General features: G+C 41.1%; 1 protein-coding gene across 1 annotated transcript; it reads left to right on the top strand.

The window, feature by feature from the left end:
• Nucleotides 1–145: 145 nt before the first annotated feature.
• LOC141813852 (uncharacterized) lies at nucleotides 146–7,989 on the top strand. Its single transcript, XM_074701843.1, has 11 exons — nucleotides 146–258; nucleotides 929–1,051; nucleotides 1,137–1,425; nucleotides 1,652–1,770; nucleotides 2,151–2,283; nucleotides 4,412–4,488; nucleotides 4,570–4,767; nucleotides 4,854–5,043; nucleotides 7,236–7,441; nucleotides 7,558–7,652; nucleotides 7,721–7,989. The coding sequence occupies exons 1-11, from the start codon at nucleotides 160–162 to the stop codon at nucleotides 7,836–7,838; spliced, it is 1,647 nt and encodes a 548-aa protein (XP_074557944.1). The 5' UTR covers nucleotides 146–159; the 3' UTR covers nucleotides 7,839–7,989.
• Nucleotides 7,990–14,540: the final 6,551 nt, after the last annotated feature.

Below are 14,540 nucleotides of genomic sequence, written 5' to 3'. Positions count from 1 at the left end.
TTTTGTATTTTATAAATTACAAAACTTAATTTATGATATCCCAATTATTCAACGAGGCGACAGCCTCGCAGCAGTGTGGTGGAACCCTAAACCCTTCTCCCGTAGGTTGATCGAGACGTTTGGATATCTCTTTGGCTGTTCTGGCTCAGTAAAGAAGTCATGGCTGGAGTCGCCCTGGAGCGAGTGCAGGAAAGCGGATTGATTGCCTTCTGCCTTCCACCTCTATCGGAGGACGATCCGCTGTTCGCAGAGAAGCAGGTGAGCATTACTATAGCCTCACTGAACAAGGAGCAGTCTTTGTTTTTTTTGTTTTACACTGCGGAAAAACATGATGCATTTTGTTCTATTGATCGAAGAACAAAGAGCTTTTGGGTATCGGGTGTTAGACTGGGGGTAGAAATCTTTTGCCGAATTCAAGTATTGACCTTGTTAATGGAATTGCCGTAAGGCGACCACTGTATTTTTACAAGAAATTGCTGATTTTATTGGCTTATCATTTATCCTAAGAAATCAACCTGTGCATTTATATTTTAGTAATTTCCTTTCATGTTTGGATCTTCTGTAATACAAGAATTTGACAGGTATACATTACTGACATAGATGGATTTTGAACACAAGAGCTTCTTCTGTAGTACCATGTTAAATTTGATCAATTCATCAGGTATCCCAAAAGTGTGAGCTTTTAGGAAAGAGACCATATTTGGATCGTAACAATGTCATATTTCCTATATGAGTGTTCATAGATGCATTATGTTTTTTCCTACATAATAAATTGTGTTGGTTTACTTCATTTATGATAAAAAGTAAATTATGTCAGGTACATACCTCAAGACTGCTGGTTGTTAGAATGTTGAGCGTTAGTTTTTTAAAATTTAGCATTGCGAGCTATCTTGTTTAAGATTATTCATACAATTTTGGCTCTTGTCAGAGGTTATTGGATGTTAGACAACTGCAATTCAAGTTTGTTCTGCCACTGCATTCATCCGTTGAAGAGGTGCTTCAAATAGCGGATAAGTTAGTTCGAACTGCAAGAATATTGTACATGAATGAGGTATAATGCTTATTCTGTCGTATACATCTTCTTGATGCATTTGTTATGCTTGAGTGATGAATTATCCAGTTTCTTTGACTGGCAGATAGAACTCTACTTTGCTGGAGATGATGACATTGGTCCATTCAGCCCTAGAAATGAGCTAGAATCCCTTAACTTTATACTTGCACACCTGAGCCCTTTGATTTCAAATGTTAAGTACTCGTCCATCGAAGTGCTTCATCTTTTACACAATACAATATTTGCTATGATTAAAACTGTGGGGGACAACAACATTAACACAATGGCTGCTAAAAAGTTTGGTACTGATTCTGAAGAGCTCCTGTTGAAGTGGGGGCAAGATCATGGTCTAAAAACAATGTTGTCAATAACTTGTAAGTTTGCAATTTAAATGCTCATTTTCAGAAGTAGACTAGAATGATCGAGCATTTTTGTGTCAATTTTGTTTTCTTGCGTCAACAAATTTGATTTTTTTTTAGACATGTACTTGAGTGGTATAAAGGAAAAAGAGCTTCTGTTCAAGCAATTGCTTGATGTCGTATTGGAATGCCCTCTCAGTTTACCTTGTAAAGAGAAACTTTACATTCTTATTGCTTACAGATTTTGAGGAAGCTGGAAGAGGAGCAGTTGCACTAGAAGATATGAGCATTGGGGACATTGCTTTAGAAATCCCAGAATCACTCATCATATCTGAGGACCTTGTTTATAATTCTGATATGGTATGATGTTACAATTCCTTCTACCCTGATTTGTTTTGTCATTTTGTGCACTTGATCAGATCTTGTCAAAATTGTAACGACACACCCTTAGTGACTTTAAGTTTGCTTTATTCAAGATATAGTGGCAATTTCATATTGCCTGCATGTTGACCTCTGCCAAAACTTGTAAAAGGGAGGTCTACGTGTTTCATTGACATTATAACTAAGAGTATAGACTTTCATTGCATCGTAATGTTTGAATTTTTTCGGAGTTTCTTACTTCAGTTTAGGTATGTTCTAATAGAAAAAAGGACAGTCAATCTCAAAGTCATTTTTCTGCTCCATTAAGCTGTTGAAACTGCATTGTTTATTTCTATCTGATTTCCTTATTGTAATTCCAGTTTGATGTCTTGAAGAAGTTGGATGATATAACTCCTGAGACTATGTTGTTGTTATGGAGCATGAGGGAGAGATTTAATCCAAATTCCAAGTTCAAGATTTATTTTGACACATTACCTACAGAATTCAATACAGGTATCCCTCAGTGTAATTTTGTCAGTGTATTTTTGTTACTATGAAACATTCAAGATAAGTAAATTTGATTAGTGTAATATAAACACCACCAAAAGCGTGATTAACCAGCGGGCCTGGGTGCATCACTGATCAACTGTATATGTTTTCCTATGCAACTGTAGAAAAAAATGTATTTTGTTCAATTGTATTCACATTTTCCAAGTTTTGAGACTACTTTGGGCTTACTATTTTTGATCTGAGTTATGAAGGCGTGCCATTTATTTTAGGTCAAAAAGGTGTATAATTTGAGTTCATATAAAGATGCTCAAATATAGACCTTTTTTCACAAAAGAATAAAGGACAAGGCCCTCATTTGGAATAACTCACTATCAATACCTAGATGAAATAAGGTACTTAGATTACCCCAATCACTGTTTTAACCTTAACAACGGCATTGTCATGAGCCAAGTCAACCCTTTGCTTTGGCAGGGAGTGAGTTCACATAGCTGCACCAAAATCCCACCAACATTCACTGTATCATTCATTGGAATAAGATCGGAGTGCTAAATAATGTTTGCTTTCTATCCAGTTCCTCCTTTTTATTCATTAATTCAGAACACAAAAGGAAATATGATAAAAGTAATAATTTATTCAAGCTTACACAATAAGCAAAGAATAGTTCTCTGAGTACATATTAAGTAGAAACAGGAATTGATTGAAATATTCATGGAGTTCTAAATGCATGGCCAAAAGTGGAATTTCCCTTGCACTCTGACACTACACTGGCACACCCCATGCACTCAAAAGTGGGTATGACTATTAACACTAGTAGGAGGTAATGCTCATTCATTGATGATCAATTGAGTGTGCTACTGGCATAATGCTGGCGTATCTGCCAATGAGCTAAATCGAGGTCTGAATTCGTCATCATATTATTATCATCTCTTTATTACAATCATTGTTATCTCATCTTAGGATACAATTCATTTGTCATTCATTAACTAACTATTGTAAACATCTGTAAAAGCATATGTAGGACTCAACTGTTAGAATCAGTTCAATAATAGTAAAGCCTAGTGATTTTAAAGATGCATTAAAGAAATAACAATTTAGCTAGTAATTCATGTCAACTATCACAACATGCATGAACAAAGGAAGGTTACTAGGACGCCAATAAATTTTATTCTACTTCAAATCAGAAATAAACAAGGCCAAATAAGGATCTTTTCTTCTGTGATTGTGGCTTTTGATCGTAGTGAGTTGATTAGAGATTTGAGAAGGCTCTTCTACTCTTGGTCTTTGCTTGTGATTGGATGAAAGCCACAAGCACAGGGGCTGCAAGAAACACTTGCAGATGGAGGAAAGAAGTGTCTCTCATTAATGTTAAGAGGGAAAAATATCTTTGGAAGGTGTACAAGTTTCTTCATGATCTTTGCCCGGTAGAGATGGACACCCAATTGTGAATTGTCTGCTGTTGAAAAAGGAAGGTTGAGGAACGCCAGTCTCTCTTAAAAGGAAATTCACTGAAATTTCACTGGAGACTAACGGAAAAGAGATCACAAAGGCCATCAAAAATAGCAAAGGTCTGTGATCCAATTGCAAAATCATGATGGGGAGGAGGTCAGTATGAGCTCAGAGCATTAGTGAGAGGGAGGCAGAAAAGTTAGTATTGATTAAGCTTCTGCTACAGGTTAATTTTGGTAGTGGGTTAATGGGCCTGGTTTACTGAAATAGGATGTAACAGTTGTATGTAGATTAAAACAGTGTTTTGGGGCTAAATTAGCATTATTTTTTTCATTGCCAGTTATAGGGAGTTTTAAAAATGATGGATGAAAGTCGAGGTCTGGTTTGGATGTCTATGAACAAGAACGGTTTTGTTTGGGCATTTGCCCCTTTTATTTTAGTTTAGTATTGCTTTATTTTCCTCATTAGTTGTTTATAGAATCGCCCTGTTGGTTCTATAGAGCTGAAAGCGTTACTGAATTTTTATGTCCTTTAAGCACATATGATAAGAAGAAAAGAAATCGTTCCTTGCCAAATCTTGTATAAATTATATGCTTATCCTTCTGTAACTCTGTTCTCTGCTAGTTTGAAGTCTAATGCAAATCCTTACTCGTTATGATTAATGTGATTTTTTTTTATTGACCAGGGTTGAGTTTTCAAGTTGATGCACTTGCTGCATTAGAAGGAACCCTGCTCTTTGAAGAGCTATTGCAATCTAAAGAGGTAATTTATTTCCATGTTTTTTCTTTTCAGCATGAAAAACAACCACCGTTCTTAATGCAACAATTTTATCCCTGATTTCAGCACTTACGTCAACAATTTGATGCATTATGCCCACAACTCTGCAATAATTATCCTGATATTTTTGAACGAAAGCTGTATAGTTGGGATAAATTTCTGTGGGCTTGTGAGCTTTGGTACTCAAATAGCATGAAGGTGGTTTTTGCTGATGGAAAGCTAAGAACTTGCTTGGTTCCTGTTGCTGGGTTCTTGAACCACTCAGTAGGATATCCACTCTACATGAGCCAGTGATATTGGTTATGATTTCACCCATTTGCTGATATTTTGTTATTATCTTCTTGTTACAGCTGTGCCCACACATACTTCATTATGGTAGAGTAGACCCAGTAACCATGTCCCTGAAATTTCCGGTATCACGACCTTGTGAAAAAGGAAACCAATGCTACCTTAGTTATGGGAGCTTACCAAGTTCACACTTCCTTATGTTTTATGGTTTTCTTCCCAAAGGGGATAACTTCTATGATGTTATTCCATTAGGTAATATTCTTGTTATCCTTCATTCAGTATGATTATGCTTGTTTTGCAAATTTGATCATGAGGAATCGTTGTATTATGACATAACTGACACAAATTATATGCTCTATTGTTAAACTGCAATCTGTTGCTTAAGGTTTGTATGATATTGGCTATCCATTCAAGTGGTTGTACGGAGGATGCATTTGTGAGATATTACCTTATATCTACAAACTGCACAATGCTTTCTCCCTTTTCCTTTCCACATTATGATGTTGAAGTTTCTGCTAGTGAACTTCTTATGAGGTCATATCTAAACAAACAACCAATTTCCACGTTTTGGCTTTTTTTTGGTTTCTATATCTGTATAAATATCTATATCTATATATCTATATACAGTCTCAAATGTTAATGTGCTAATCTTTTTCTTATTAGGAACAAAAGTAAGCCCTTCTATAGTATAGGAACGAATCTGCTTGTCTGATCCTCAATATAATTGTCTATCTTCTATTCTCCAATCTTCTCCAATTGTTTCACTTTCTGTAAACACATTTCATTTCTTGTCATGTCAATATGTCAATAAATAGCAGGCCAGCAATGCAAATTGTTTTTTTATCTTTAATGACAAGGATTAGTAAGCCGACCCTACTAAGTGGGATAAGGCTTAGTTGTTGTTGTTGTAATGACAAGGATTAGTAAAGAATATCTTTGCGAATATTGATTGTACACTTGTTTCTACAGTGTATGCCTCTATTCTGACTCATTCTTCCTTATTGAATTTCTTTTTCAATTGCATGGGCTGTAAACTTGATTTATGGTGATTATATATGCTACAATTCCTATCACCAAAATTAAATTATCTAATAGTGTCAATTTATAATTATTTTTCCGGATTGCTGACACAACCAAACTGGACATAAGATTAGTGGTTGTGTTGGCCTCATATACATAAAATAATTGAGATTAACTTCAAGAAATTAACTTGGCTAACTCAATCAAGTAATGACCTTGTTATGTTTGCCCTTTTTAGGTTACTTGTTTTAGCATTCCACATAATGGATAATGATATTTCTAGATCGATCTGAGTGTCAATCCTGCACACAAATGACTAGATCTACTCGGGAGTTATAGATGGATTGTTCTCTGAATTTTTGGTACAGATTTGCTATATTCCTTTTATTTAACATTTGAACTCATCTTGTTATGTTTGTTGCGATAATCATGATTCTCGCTTGTAATGGTCGTTCAACACCTTCTAGCCGATTAGAAAAATGCATGAAACCAGAGAACTTCACTTTTGTTATTGTTGCTAATGTGCAATACCTCGGATTTTGTAGCAGCAAGTCAGTCAACCCATCTGAAGCGAGTTATTGATTTCTTCTACAGTGTCAAAAGGTTCATATGGTATTCTAGTGGCTGAATTGCTTGTGTAATGTTTCCTGTCCCTTAGGTCCGGTGGATCATATCCATGTTGGTTCGCTCAAGACAATTGAGACCAGTATGCTAGATTGTCCATCCTTTGAGAGTAAGCAGATGAGGACAGACCAGGTTAGGTCCACAAAACATCACAGGTTCATCAGGAATGGTGCATCAGAAAGCTCTAAATAGAATCAAGTTCACTAACCCTGTCTAGAGTCGTCAAACAATGAGTATCTTCAATAGGCTGAGTCAGTAGGTCCATCCATTGTTCCATCACAATTCAAGTTCATCCGGTTTTAAGGCTTCGCCTATTTCTGCATCTCGCTTAGAGTTGTGGTGGCACCTATATATGGCTGCACTGCACATGGATATAACAACAGAGAAAATAGTGTGACACTGAAACATTGAACATTGCACTGAGCATTTCATCATTGTATGAGGAACCATCCTTGTCCGCTGTGACTGACTTTTGTATGATTTCTCTTGTTTTCGCTCTACTCATAGTGTGACATCCTTTCTCGCTTGTGTTTTTCTCCTAGATTTTCATGCAAAACATATTGTGTTTATCTCCTATCTGTGTTTCTTATGTGTTATATTTTTGTAACATCTCGAACATGCTTGCACACTCTTTTCTGTGTTGCAAGCACATGTTATGTTCGTGACAATCCTATCTCCTGTTTCTGTGAAGGAGAAACACATCCTGCCAGGGAAAAAGAAAGAATTGTACTAATGTTCTTGCTAGACAATACAATTCATGCTACATCAGATGTAAATTCTTTATAATTTTGTACATGTAGATTTTGATACTCCTGATGAGGGTGACCATGGAAATCATCCATCGGATGCTGCTAATGGTAGAAACACCCACATGGTTCGAGGGACGTGGTTGTCCAATGCTGATAAGCCACATTTATATGGATTGCCGCCGAAATTGTTGGCTCATCTACACGCTGTGTTGAAATCTAATTGTTCTGGACTACCCCGTTGTGTTCCTGGAGAAGATGTAAGACTGGATTATTCCATAATGCCATCATATGCAGTGCAAAACTCCATTGTAGTTTTGGAGTTGCAAACTTGCATTCGCACAACATTTAACTTTTAATATTGATATTTATGCAGATAGACAAGGAAGATGAGAGAAATGCACTCGAAACCATTCTATCTATTTTTGTCCCCATGTTGGAAGGTCTTTGTAATACGGATAAAATGGACAGGTATCAATTTTCTATCATCCCCTGTCTCATTTGATTTTGATTCTGAAGCTTTGATTTTGTTGTAACAGGAATAATTCTACTTGGGATGTAAAGTTATCTCTAGACTACAGGAATTTGCAAGGAAAAATTATTTCTTCCATAATCACATCTTGCAATTCTGGCCTACAAATGCTGGATCGCCAGTGATCAGAAGACATTGAAGAACTAATGCAAGATCATAAAAGACGTTCAAAGGTTATTAAGACCTCAAGAACTAGTGCAATTCTGACCCATGCCAGCACATGTATGTAGATGGATGTCATATATGAATAAATATTTACCAATTCAACTTTTCTCATTTTTTTTCTTATTTAAATAATTAATTAAAGATTGCTTTAATTCAAAGAATTAGACCTCAAGATTTGTATTTTTAAAAGTAAAATTTGTGACTCATTCTCCTTTAAAATGACATAGGAGAGAAAAAACTTCTCTCACAAGGGAATCAATTAATCTGATTTATATGGATCGATCGGTTAAATCAAATTGATTTGATTATTTAATTGTTCAAACTAGCTAGGGTGACTCCATTACCATCCCGTCAAATTTAGTTAATTTGACCTACTCTCCCGTTGATCAAAAATTAAAAATAAAAGCCTGCGGGGGCACGAACGGTACAATAGTTAGGTCCATAAGCAAATTAAACAACCGACCGAGTTCGAAATTTAGCTACTGTAAATTTATGGAGATTTTTAAAAAAAAAATGAATAGCGGATCTGATAAAGTTAGTTGTGTTAGGTTGGGTAGTCATCTGTACTTGTTCGATTTATTTTAGTGATCCGTGAACAATTTTTGTGTGATTAGGTTAGTCACCTTTAAGATTAATTAGCATATGCTAATTTGGATATCTAGTGTTAATTATAAAAAATAAATAAATAAAAAAATAAAGCTCTCAAGTACATGATGCATCATGTGATCCATCTGTACTTTCTAATTTATTTTGATAGTCGTTAAATTTTTTTTATGAGATTAGAATGATCACCTTCAAAATGAAATGGTTGAAATACATGCATGATTTTATTAATACTAGCCTATACCACCACACAATGATGGTTGACTGTAGCAGTGACTTTTAACCTATCCGTGATAACGACAATGATGACAATGATAGTGTTGATGACGATGACAATAAGAGAAGAGGAGGAGTAAACAGTGGTCTCCGGGGTAATGGTGTAACGGTAGGACATTCGGGTTGTGATCCAGAAATCCGAACCGCGAATTTCGATCCCCAACTACGGTGTATTTGTAAGAATTTTTTTTCAAATGGAAAACACAATCAAAGGATATTGGACATCTGGATTGACCGCCGTATGCGCTTCCTGATTTACCCTAGTGAGTCGGTGGAAAACTTCCGTGGGACCGAACCGGCCACCCCCAGGAATTGGGTCCATGAGACTGACTGGAATTTATCATTTTTGAGGAGGAGCAAACAGTGGGCAATGGTTGACCGTGTTCCACCCGTAGCGGAGAGCTAGAGATGAAGAGCTCGCTCGCGAGGACCCCGGCTGGATTCCATCGCCATGTATTGGTGGCGATGGCAGCTGTGGCACCGGTTCCACCCGTAACCGCCAGTGGATTCCACTTGCCGATGGAATCGAATCAATTTAATTGGAATCAAAGGAATCAAAATTTTTCAAACTAATCAAATCGACCGACCTTTTTAAACTGATAAAATATCAATTAATCATAGATACAAAAATTTTAAAAGTATTTTTAGAGCATTATTTTTTTAAAAAAAATATTTTAAAAAATGAGTTGTGTGATTCAGATTATTTTTAAAAATTTAAAATTATTGAAATATGTGTATATACCCATTATATTATGATTTTTTTGCCGTATTATTTAATAAAACATTACGGTAGAGCAATATGATTTATACCATTAAAATTCTTATAAAAATAATCCATTTTTTTAATTTTTCATTTCTTTCGTAATTAGGATTGAGTAATCAGTTCAAAATCAAACTGATTGAATTAATTTAATCCAAATCAAATAAATTAAAAATTTTAAATTAATTAAATCAATCAATTTTTTTAAAAAAAATTAAATAAATCAAACTGATAAAATATCAGTTAATCATCTATCCAAAAAATATTTTAAAATTATTTTTATAACATTATTTTTAAAATGTTCCGGCCAATTCGCCGTGGACGGTTCATCTACCGGTTCAGAACTGCTGGTGTACATGCTCCTCGAAGAGAATCGCCGGGGGAGATGAGGGGACCTGAAAAGCACTAAAGAAGAGGGTTAGAATGGCGCCGGGGACCCCGGCAAGCCACTCCGACGCTCAAGTTAGAACAGAGAAAGAAGGAAAGAATAATATGCGTGTATAAAATGAGAAAGAAATAGAGAGAGAGAGAGGAGGAGGCCCTTTTTTCTTCATACCTGCGGGGTTTATATAGTATCAGGCGGAGCGTCATCTATGGAGATCGGCGCATGTGATTGGCTATTGATGCGCTATTAATGTGGTAAGGATAATCTTTGAGGGTTTTCGAATATCCAATGGTTCAGATTTGCTGATCTTCATCTGACGGTCTTGTGCATTAATGTGCAGGATTTTAGGGGGCCAAGTTTGGGGACTTGGTCGTCATCCTTATCCTTTTGGATGGGTGATAACTAGCCGGATCAGAAGCCTCCCCTCCAAGTCTAGTCGAAGGAGGCGTAGTCCGACTGACTGGACTATGTATAATGATCTAATCGTCTCGCTTACCATATTGGTGCTGAGCTGTTGAGATGAGGTGCCGAACTTGAGGTGGCCGAGACGAGATGGCCGGGATGAGTGGTTGAAAGATTTGGATGAGTGGATGAGTTGACAGAGTGGCAGAGCTGCCGGGTTGCTGAGTGACGGAGTGGTCGAGCAAGGTCGAGACCAAATGAGATCGAGGCCGAGTGAGGCAGAGTGGCCGAGTGGGGCCGATACCGAGTCAGGCTGAGGCCAAGTGAGGTGGCGGCCAAGCGAGGTAAAGGCCGAGTGAAGCCAAAGTCGAACGAGGTCGAGGCCGAGGTTGAGGCTGAGGCCGAGGCCGAGTCGGGCTGAGGCCAAGTGAGACCGAGGCCGAGTGAGGCCGAGGCCGAGTAAGGTGAGCGAGTCGAGTGAGGTCAAGGCCGAGCCGAGACCGAGGCCGAGACCAAGGTCGAGGTCGAGACCGAGGTCGAGGCCAAGTGAAGGCCGAAGCTGAGTAAGGTGAGGCCGAGGTCGAGGTCGGGGTCGAGGTTGAGCGGTGAAGCCGAGGCCGAGACCGAGGTCGAGGTCGAGACCGAGGTTAAGGCCAAGTGAGACCGAAGTTGAGTAAAATGAGGCCGAGGCCGAGACCGAGGTCGAGGCCGAGATAAGGCCGAAGTTAAGTAAGTGAGGTCGAGGCCGAGATCGAGTAAGGTGAGGCCGAGGCCGAGACCGAGGTCGAGGCCGGGTGAGGCCGAGGTTGAGGGTGAAGCCGAGGCCGGGTGAGGCCGAAGCTGAGTAAGGTGAGGCCGAGGTCGAGACCGAGGTCGAGGCCAAGTGAGGCCGAAGTTGAGTAAAGTGAGGCCGAGGTCGAGATCGAAGGTGAGGCCGAGGCCGGGTGAGGCCAAAGTTGAATAAAGTGAGGCCGAGGTCGAGACCGAGGTCGAGGCCAAGTGAGGCCGAAGTTGAGTAAAGTGAGGCCGAGATCGGGGTCGAGGCCGGGGTCGAGATCGGGGTCGAGGCCGGGGTCGAGACCGAGGTCGAGGCCGGGTGAGGCCGAAGTTGAGTAAGGCCGAGGTCGAGGCCGAGACCGAGGTCGAGGTCGGGTGAGACCGAAGTTGAGTAAAGTGAGGCCAAGGTCGAGATCAAGACTGAGGTCGAGGCCGAGGCCGGGTGAGGTTGAAGTTGAATAAAGTGAGGTCAAGGTCCAGACCGAGGTCGAGGCCGAGGCCGAGGCCGGGTGAGGTCGAAGTTGAATAAAGTGAGGTCGAGACCGAGGCCGAGGTCGAGGTCGGGTGAGGCCGAAGTTGAGTAAAGTGAGGCCGAGGTCGAGACCGAGGTCGAGACCAAGTGAGGCCGAAGTTGAGTAAAGTGAGGCCGAGGCTGAGATCGGGGTCGAGGCCGGGGTCGAGACCGAGGTCTAGGCCGGGTGAGGCCGAAGTTGAGTAAGGTGAGGTCGAGGCCGAGACCGAGGTTGAGGTCGGATGAGACCGAAGTTGAGATTAAGACCGAGGTCGAGGCCGAGGCCGAGGTCGGGTGAGGTTGAGTTAGGCCAGGTCGGTCGGTCCAGACCGAGGTCGAGGCTGAGGCCGAGGCCGGGTGAGGTCGAAGTTGAATAAAAGTGAGGTAGACACCGAGGCCGAGGTCGAGGCCAAGTGAGGCCGAAGTTGAGTAAAGTGAGGCTGAGGCCGAGATCGGGGTCGAGGTCGAGGTCGGGTAAGGTGAGGCCGAGGCCGAGACCGAGGTCGAGGTCGGGTGAGGCCAAGTTCGAGGCCGAGGTCGAGGCCAAGTGAGGCCGAAGTTGAGTAAAGTGAGGCCGAGGCCGAGATCGGGGTCGAGGCCGGGGTCGAGACCGAGGTCGAGGCCGGGTGAGGCCGAAGTTGAGTAAGGCCGAGGTCGAGGCCGAGATCGGGGTCGAGGCCGAGGTCGAGGCCGACGTCGAGATCGAGGTCAAGGCCAAGTGAGGCCGAAGTTGAGTAAAGTGAGGCCGAGGCCGAGATCGGGGTCAAGGCCGAGGTCGAGACCGAAGTTGAGCTAAAGTGAAGCCGAGGCCGAGACCGAGGTCGAGGCCGAGATCGAAGCCGGGTGAGGCCGAAATTGAATAAAGTGCGGCCGAGGTCGAGATCGGGGTCGAGGCTGCGGTCGAGATCGAGGTCGAGGCCGAGGTCGAGACCGAGGTCAAGGCCAAGTGAGGCTGAAGTTGAGTAAAGTGAGACCGAGGCCGAGATCGGGGTCAAGGCCGAGGTCGAGACCGAAGTTGAGTAAAGTGAAGCCGAGGCCGAGATCGAGATCGAGACCGGGTGAGGCCGAAATTGAATAAAGTGCGGCCGAGGTCGAGATCGGGGTCGAGGCTGCGGTCGAGATCGAGGTCGAGACCGAGGTCGAGGCCGGGTGAGGCCGAAGTTGAATAAAGCGAGGTCAAGGTCGATCGAGTCGGGCTGAGGCCAAGTAAGGCCGAGTTGACTAGGCTGCTAAAGCTAACTGAGCTGCTGAGCTAATAGTACTGCGAAACTGACAGAGCTGACTGAGGTGCCGAGCTAACAGAGCTGCCGAGCTGATAGAGCTGCTGAGCTGCCACTCGGAAGTTCATCGAGCGCGGAAATCGGAAGGTCATCGAGCGCGGAGCTCGGAAGTTCATCGAGCGCGGAGCTCGGAAGTTCATCGAGCACGGAGCTCGGAAGGTCATCGAGCGCGGAGCTCGGAAGGTCATCGAGCGCGGAGCTCGGAAGGTCATCGAGCGTGGAGCTCGGAATCCAGCCTGTCGTAAGGCTATGTTGAAGAACGCAGAGCTCGGAAGGCCATGTGATTTGCTCCCATGTGATTTGGCTGTTAATTCGCCGGAACATGTTTTAAAATAAATGCTAGCAAATGAAAAGCCGAAACATATAGGAAATGATGAAATTCACATAGGAAAATTTAATGCTAGCAAATGAAAAGCCCAAACTTATAGGAAGTGATGAAATTCACATAGGAAAATGAATGAAAATGTTAACATGCAACTAAATAGTTTGGTCAGAAGATAATCATGATAGACACGTTTATACCTATTTAAGCATGGATAGGGAAAAGATTTCGTCTACTAAATATATCAAATATCGAGTGTTGGTGTTGCAAAACATAAATTAGGTTATGAGAAATAAATGACTTATCTTACCGGTGAGAATTCCATGAGATTATAAGTTGATCCTCCTTATGTGAATCATGTCATTGAATTTATCCGGAGTCGTAGAATAACGACAACGAAGTATGATATTTATAACTAGATGAGTTATCAGAATAATATATCCTCAATTTCTCTGTGAATTCAGAGACCACAAAAACTTTTGATTTAGATTCACGTAAGTCAAGAACTTCCTACAATCTTGATAATTGATTGCTCTTGTCATAAAATGTGTCAACTCTAAGAAATCTTCATGAACTATAGAACTGCTTGTGTCTGTTGCTATCTTTATTATTTTCTTATGCATGCAAGAAAGTCCAAGTTGTGAAACAAAAAATTGAAGTAACTGAAATAAAAAGGAGAATAGTAGTTTAGGACGGGCCACAGAATTAAGTCCTTCCCAATTGAAGCAGAAGTTGCCGATCTCCCATAGCTAATGGGTGAAGGCTCTTTTGGTGTTTCAAGCAGAAGGAACTGACGGAGGAGATGTTGATCCAGGTATGATGGCCCCACATAGCCATGTTGACGATCATCGATAGTTCGGGAGAGGGCAAAAGAGGTTCCTCGTGTAGAAACTTTTGTGAGGTCGTACTGGATCAGGAGAGGTGGTAGGCATTTAGTGTGGCGACGAGCAGTGCAGACGTGGCACCTATGTGTCATGCGCGTGAGAAGGGATGATGCAGGTGGCGGCAACCGCCGGAGATGTCTGCCCGCGAAGGCTACTCGGCCGTCAGAACTCATCAGTGATGGCAGCCCGAGACAAAGTGCAGTGGTGGGAATGAATTAGCCACAAAGAAAAAAAAATAAAAGTTAGGGGTTTTTTAATTTTTAAGCCGCCGTTAAAAGGATCTACAGGAGAAACTTAAAAAAAAAAAGAATATTTAAAAGTAGAGAAGTGGATCTACGTGCTAGGATTTTACCTAAGGAAGACAAAGGGCTATAGGGTTTTGATTGAGATCGTATGCTTTTAAAAGTTGCACAAGCAATAACGGAGGGAGGAGCACTAGAAATAACCTTTCTTAAATATGCA

Source organism: Curcuma longa, chromosome 20 (assembly GCF_044706935.1).
Source record: "Curcuma longa cultivar G26 ecotype Majalengka, Jawa Barat chromosome 20, ITB_CL_G26_1.1, whole genome shotgun sequence".
In the NCBI taxonomy this organism is placed as follows: domain Eukaryota; kingdom Viridiplantae; phylum Streptophyta; class Magnoliopsida; order Zingiberales; family Zingiberaceae; genus Curcuma; species Curcuma longa.
Note: the sequence above shows the minus strand (reverse complement) of the source record. Positions and strands in the feature narration are given on the sequence as shown.